Genomic DNA, 7,421 nt, shown 5'->3' with positions numbered 1-7,421 from the left:
ACCCCAAACTGGATCATCTAAAATATTCCTTATTTTGCACCTAGCCCAGTAAAAATGCAGCCATGTCTTTCAGATACAGTAATAATGTCCCATAAAAACAAACAGAGCAGAACAGAAGCCTAAATTATTTATTTATTTAACCTTTATTTATCCAGGTAAGCTGTCTGAGAACCACTTCTCATTTACAAACATGACCTGGCACTGAGTGCATTTCAATATACAAACCTACATATTCAGCCGTAGTAAAGTGATTGTAAATTTTAACCGCGATTAAAATTTTTAATCTATGCCCATGCAGCACTAAAATTAATCAGAGTTAACTTGATTAATTTCACAGCCCTACTAAATTTCTGGGCTATCTAGAAAATCAAATTTGTTTTAAAGTTAGAGATAAAGTTTAAATGAAAACTTTTCGAAAAGCCCTTTCATGCTGATTTATTACTGCAATAAAATACAAAAACGAGTTAATTCCAGTGAAATAAAATGGTTCTCTTCGTCTCTTTTAGGTTGTGCTGCTGATGGATGCTGAGAAGAGAATCCGTCTCCTTCAGTTTGTTACAGGGACGTCACGAGTGCCCATGAATGGCTTTGCTGAGCTCTACGGTGTGTGACCAGTTCTTACTACTGTCTCTGTGGCAGGAACAAGGGATTTAGCAAAAAATAGAATTTAAAATCTGAATAATGGAAACTTGTTCAAAGCTTTTTTTTAAATCCATGTTGCAGTTGAAAGGAAAAAGTGTTTATTTTTATGTTAAATGCTGCAATTACCCACACACTTTGTGTTCTAACCCAGGCCGTCATCTCAACAATGGCATTTTAATGATGTTTCTTCTCCGTCAGGTTCTAACGGTCCTCAGCTGTTTACGATCGAGCAGTGGGGGACGCCAGACAAATTACCAAGAGCTCACACATGGTAAAGCCACCACGAGGCACCGTTCACTTGTGCTCCTCTATTTTCTTGTAACGTTTTGGTTAACTTGTTTGTTTCCCCCCCCAGTTTCAACCGCTTGGATTTGCCCAGCTACGAATCATTCGAGGACCTGAGAGAGAAACTCCTCATGGCTGTAGAGAACGCTCAAGGCTTCGAGGGGGTCGACTAAAACTTTTGACTGAACACGGCAACAAATAAAGCAAAAGTTAAAAACCAACAGGGACATCAAACCAGCTGCTGTAGCAGTTCTGTGCGAGCATGTTGTACTGTAATGCCTGACTATGAGCCACCTCCATGGCGCAGGGGTTTCTGACTGTACATTGACTTGTCGAGCCAATATGCCTGCGTGTTTGTATCTTTTCAATGTGTGTGTGTGTGTGTGTGTGTGTGTGTGTGTGTGTGTGTGTGTGTGTGTGTGTGTGTGTGTGTGTTGGGTGGGGGAGGGTGTCACTCCGTAGAGATGCAAGGGGAAGAAAAAGGAACGTCGTTCTGTTTCAATGCAGAAATCTCTCATCCACAGACGTGATGGATAAACGACTGCAGCTGGCCCCTGATTCGGTGTTTCTTCCCCTCTTTCCTTGGCCCTGAGAGAAATCTGCTGTGCTGGAAAATACAGATGCATTTCTACAGCTTCTTTTATTTACACTGTAGCACAGTAATCAAGCACCCTTCGGCAGACGGGGGACTTAGCTTGGCCTTAATCTGGCTCTGACATGCACTATTTCTCCAAGAAACTGCAACAGCACTATGATCACAACTCGTTTTTTTTTTCTCAAATATTTAGCCCAACACCAGATTACCTTAGGAATGCTAGCCAACCACATTTCAGGAAATCAGACACACGCAACCCTCCGTAAAGCCTTGTCTGTGCCGTATTATCAGATATTGCTGCAGCAACCTTTGTAGACTTGAGTTTCGTTTTTTTTTTCGTGGTGGGGAATTTAAAAACGAGGCTTGAGAGGATCTCATAATATGACTTTTTTACACTAATTTGTATAATTCTAACTTCAAACAGATTTCCTTTAAATAATAATTTCTTTAACTCTGACAGATAAATACTCTTGTGTATTTGTACTGATGAGCTATGTTCTTTACTGTTTCAACGACTGGACATGACATGTGAAGTTTAAATCTGGTTTAGTCTGAGAAATGATTGTCATTTGTTACAGTGATAGCAAATGTGGTAAAGTTTTTTTTATTGTAGTGCTTTTGAAAGCAGCATGAAGTTGTAACGTGTTTGCTTTGACTACATACTAATTTGGAAGTCGGTCTTGAGGCCATGAAGGGAAAACCATGGGTAGTTGCTCTGAATGCATTATTATTATTATTATTGTTATTATTATTATTATTATATTATCATGCCTGTTGCTGTTCATAATGCTGTAAATTGTTCTTGGAAAACAAAAACATTTTAAGTTCTGTCATAAAATATAAATACATGTACGTATTACATTTAACAGAAGTATTACTGATCAACACTAAAATGAAGCTGTGTATGAGTGAATGCTGGAGTGAAAAGCTGTGATTACCGCTGAACATAAAGCAGCATGTTTCCTACTAAGAAAAAATGTCTTCTTTTTTTATGTTCTTCCTCCTTTTTCTAACACTATTGAACCTGAAGGGCACTTTATAGATCACTTTGAGCTTATGTCGCCTGATGTCTCGTCATTTATTGAATGTTCTTTCCTTTCCATTCAGAGCACTTACCTGGTGCAATATAAACAGTCTGTAAACCTAAGCTGCTACTATAGTAGACAAGTGATGCTGAGTCTTTATATCCTTATTTTTCATTTCTCCGTTTTGTCTTTTTGACCTCTTTGTATTTTCCTCCCTCATGTTTCTTCCTTGGTATCACCACTCTGACTGACTTTGTACAGATGATTTTTTAGCAGGTTTTAGTTTCAACCAATGAGAAGAAATAATTTTTGTTAATGATTCCACTACTTTCTGCAACTCTGTGGTTCATTTAATTTTAGTCAAATAAAATAAACTTCCTAGGCTGTGTTGCTTTTTTGTATCGAGACTGAAGATCAATGAGTGCAATGCAAAGTATAGTATTCATTTTGATGATCAAACTTAATGAGCTGGGTTATGCTGAATTTATTCGTACATTTGTGTTAACTGAGTTAAAAGTACAGGACCGAGCACACATCCCAGAGGTGCACCCTGTTAGATGAAATGTGATTTTTCACAGTTAACATATGCTGTCTTGTTTGACAGAACATCAAAAATGTTGTTAGTCCGGTTCATTCAGAGACAGTGTCACTAATTGCAAACATGCTTGTATTTGTATCAACCCTGTGTCATTTAGCTCATTGATTTTTGCAAAAATTTATATGACCACGTATGTAAAACAAAATCTCAGTTTGTCTCTCTTTGGAAACATACTGTTGAAATTGTACTTTTTTTGAGGTTTAGCACATTGTTCATCTTTTCAAATATTACTGCAGTACTTTGCCATAAATGTAAAGGAGAAAATATTGAGACCTGGATGTGACAAAACTGCACAAACACTGATCAGTGTTATACAGTAAACTTGAAGAATTACTTTATGTTCTACAAAATTAAAACTGTTGTTAAATTTCATAGTTGGTTATTTGTATGGCATTACATTTATTGGTTTACATTAATTAAGGTGCTGATAGGTGGAGTTATCAGGATTAAATTAAAAAATACATTCAGTGTAATCTCACAGCCAGTCAAATACATACTGCTTAACATACATACGTAAATCAAATGTAATAATAAAAAGTAGCAGGATTTATTTTCCACTAATAAAGCAAAAGCAAAGAAATTTAAATATGTGTGAAAATGCAGAACTCAAATTTGGTTTAAAAAAGACTCACTTTTTTTCTAATACCAACAAAAATTTAAGACAAACTAATTAAAATACTATATTGTTGAAAAACAGGTTTTTTTCTTCAAAATAAGAAGCCAAAAAAAGATTAAAATAAGACTGATAAAACTTAAAATGAGTTAAAATTTACTTTCCACAAAGCTTAAAAAATTTCATTGAATAAAGTATGTAAAACAAAACCTTAATTTCAAGATTGTCATAGTAAATATACTTTTCCTAAAAAAATAGAGAATAAATTGGAGGATTGAAAGAGTTAACAGATTTAGTCCTGTGACTTAAATTAATCTCTTTCACTAAATTGGCTGAGATTTTATACTTGGACGGTTTAAATAATTTAAGTCTGTTTATGAAAGTAAAGGTTTAAAATATTGGCCTGTGCTGTTAAGTTTATTGTAAATTCATGACAAATTATTTTGCATCTTGTGTGACCAGTATTCTTTTACAAATAATCCATTTTAAAGGAATCCCAGTTAAAGTTCAATAATTTGTCCACATCATAAAAGCATCCCTTAAAAGAACAAAACTCTTTCCAAATATAGTTTTCACCTTTTTTTTTGCATATTTGTATCTGAATATTAGTAAAATCTCCTACAGCCCTCTCCATCTTTCTGCGTGCATGTGCACATGGTCTGGTGTGGTGAAGGGACCTCAGTTCATTCACACAGGCAATCTAAGAGTTATCAGCTCCAAGGACGAGTAAATAAAAGCCACCCGGCCTGTCCGAGGACATTTTATCAAGCCCTCCTACCCTCCATCTGGTCACAAACAAAATGAGAGCCAGCATTTCTTTAGGTCTAAAAAGACTACCTGATTACCTGTTTAAGAAAAAAAAAAGACTGTAGAATTGCAGCAGATAAAACATTGAACTCAGTCTTTCAATCGTTTTTTTTAAATGACATATTTTACAAGAAAATTACTTTTTTACATTTAGGCTTGAACATGTTCAGGGGATAGTTTGTGTTGTGAACAAATATCTTACCTGTTGCACATATTTTTCTGAGTGTCCCCAGTTTGGAGAAATAGAGTTGTATTCTGATTGAAGTGACAAGAAGTGACTTAAAAAGCCAATCTGAAAATTTTCAGAGCATTTATACAAGATACAACACAATATCTATGTGAATTTTGCATTACGCAATTATTACAGCAAAAAATATTACAATGTTCCTGCCAGAGAAGCTCCAGGCTGTACGAAAAGCACCATAGCTGCACTTGAAAGTAACAATAGGTTTTCGTGTAAATAGTCAAGACATGTGCAATTTATGGTGGTGTAAAAGCATTTAAATTATTATTAACAAGAACAATAAACAAATAAGAAATAAACAAAACAAAAAAACTGAGACCCTTGCTAAATTTTTCCTAGCTTTTGTCATATGTTGCCTACATGAGTTTTTCTTTTAAACACACGTACATGGCTTCTTGGCTCGACTCATCTCTTCAACCATGTTTGTTAAAACATTCACAATTTAGCTCACTTTGAAAAACCTCAGTATTAAGACCCCAAACATGCAGGCCAACTTTTTTTTTTTTTTTTTTTTTTTTGGTCTCCCCTTCCTCCACCCTTCACCCTCTACCTCTGGTCAGGGTCGATCAATACTTCCCCTGTAGCTTATCACTAATGTGCAACTGGCTGTTTGTCCAAACCCTGCTCTGTCTACATAAAGACTCAGAGGGGATGGCTTCTAACCCAAATTCACCACATATCACCCCATGAACTCAGCAGCTGCGGACACACTACTGGACTTAAACTGACAATAACCCACGGAGCGGCGGGCAGAGAGGGGGAGCAGAAGACTGACTGCTGAGCATGAATGAGTGAATCTGGAAGAGCTTTGAAACTCAGGGTGAGTTAGTGTCATCCTGAAACAGGGTTGGTATTCTTTAAACTAAGTTTCACTGACAAATTCTGTTAAAAATACTAGTTTAAAGTGTTTTTTTAATTGTCAAATGCATAACCTGATTGAATTTTCAAATATTTAAGTTTGTGTGACTTAGTCCGAACTGGTTTGATCTGCCTCACACATTCACACACACACATGCAAACTCAAACAGCTGCCGTTTTCCCTACAATCAGTAACAAAAGCAACACGACTGGACTTTGGACACGTTGGATAAGCGTGACAAGGGCTGTCGCTTGTTTTTCTGTTTTCATTTTTTACTAAATTCTTTCGAAATCAATTTTAAATCTGAAATAACTTTGACAAAATAAATACAGGTGTGCACACGTCTGCGTTAGACTCTCAGTTTTTCCTGAAATCATCAAATTTCCTCTTTTTTTTCCTACAGGTCATTCATTCATCCATCCACCAACCTGTGTGTCTGTGCATCTACAGCAGATCTGGTCCTCTGGAGTTGTGGAGTGTGACAATGGTGTTTGTTTTCTGTCCATCAAACGCCATTATCACACTAAATAGCTACAGTGTGAAAACGGGCTCGGTGTGTTCCATCGCTCCTGGATTTCTGCCTCTGAAGAATTTGTCGAGGATCTTTTGAAGCTTCTGTTCGACCTTTACTTTCCCTTTTTTTATATATATGGTAAACCTGTGTGCTCAGGTGGTCACAGCTTAAGACATGTTAGAGTGACTCAGAGGAGTCAGAAAGGACAATTGTGTTAAATTAGGATGTCAATAATCTTTAAATGATCCATGTACTAAAAAGTTATTTTATTTTTTTCAACATTTTCAGTGTCTAACCATGCTGTTTTGTTTAGAGGCTCTATCATTTTTTAATGTCGGTACTAAACATTAAACATCCCCATTCCCAAAGGTTTAAAAACACAAAGTTTCATAAATGTGTTCAAAAGCAGTTGATTATTGTCGTTGTTTTATTATTTTAAAACTCTGATTGATTAAATCTGTTCCACTACAAGAAAAACACAACTGAACTATATTCGTGTAATTACAGCTCACAGCCGAGGACGGGCGATTAAGTAATTACTACTTGTGCGTACGTGCGTTTGTTTTTTTTAGCTAAATATCTTTTGAATTACTGGAAGGATTTTTACTGAACTCTCACAAATTAATCATTGGATAAACATGTAAAACTGTTCAACTTCTGGAGTCAACCCAATTCAAGATGGCTGCCACAGCCCGCTAACTCTAGAAAAAACAAAAATAGCTACAAACCGGTCTGTTTTACAGATTCTGAGCTAAAATTTGGTGAGGTGGTAGCTGAGACTGACCCTCAACACACAGTCTGAGCCCCAACAGATTGTACAAAACGTTTGTTTAGAATTTGTTTAAAACTTTTTGGAGTCAACCCTTTCTGTCTGTTAGCAAAATATTTCACTGAAAAAAAATTGATCGAAACTTTTAATGCATAATCACTGGATGTACGTCTACAACTGATTAGTGTTTGGAGTTGACCCAATTCATTATGACCACCACTGCTGATTAAGCAAATACAATTATGGCTGAGTCATTTGAACAGATTTTGAACTAAAAATGGATCTGGTTGTAGCTAAGCCTCATGTCTGCAGTTTGACTCACATTTAAGGGGCTGCAGTGGGAGCAGGAATATAACAAAGTGTGATTAAATACCAAGATTACTTATAGGAAAATAGTGACCTCGTGTTAGTGTGCGTTTTTGTGCCTTTCACACACACACACACACACACACACACACACACACACACAC

General features: G+C 36.2%; 1 protein-coding gene and 1 long non-coding RNA gene across 2 annotated transcripts in view; both read left to right on the top strand.

Moving 5' to 3' along the window:
• The window catches only part of nedd4l (NEDD4 like E3 ubiquitin protein ligase), a gene marked incomplete at its 5' end in the record, with an annotated part of 52,598 nt that extends 49,667 nt beyond the window's left edge, over positions 1-2,931 (top strand). Inside the window, 3 exon segments of the mRNA XM_014009315.1 lie at positions 507-603; positions 841-913; positions 998-2,931. Of these exon segments, the coding sequence (XP_013864769.1) occupies positions 507-603; positions 841-913; positions 998-1,100 (273 nt within the window). The 3' untranslated portion in view covers positions 1,101-2,931.
• A 1,868-nt stretch (positions 2,932-4,799) lies between these two features.
• On the top strand, positions 4,800-6,590 carry LOC106518180 (uncharacterized). The gene is made up of 2 exons (XR_001310284.1): positions 4,800-5,629; positions 6,072-6,590. It is a non-coding gene; the product is annotated as an uncharacterized LOC106518180 (long non-coding RNA).
• The last annotated feature ends 831 nt before the right edge of the window (positions 6,591-7,421 follow it).

Source organism: Austrofundulus limnaeus, unplaced genomic scaffold (genome assembly GCF_001266775.1).
Source record: "Austrofundulus limnaeus strain Quisiro unplaced genomic scaffold, Austrofundulus_limnaeus-1.0 Scaffold57, whole genome shotgun sequence".
Lineage (NCBI taxonomy): Eukaryota > Metazoa > Chordata > Actinopteri > Cyprinodontiformes > Rivulidae > Austrofundulus > Austrofundulus limnaeus.
This window is presented reverse-complemented; position numbering and strand designations above follow the sequence as displayed.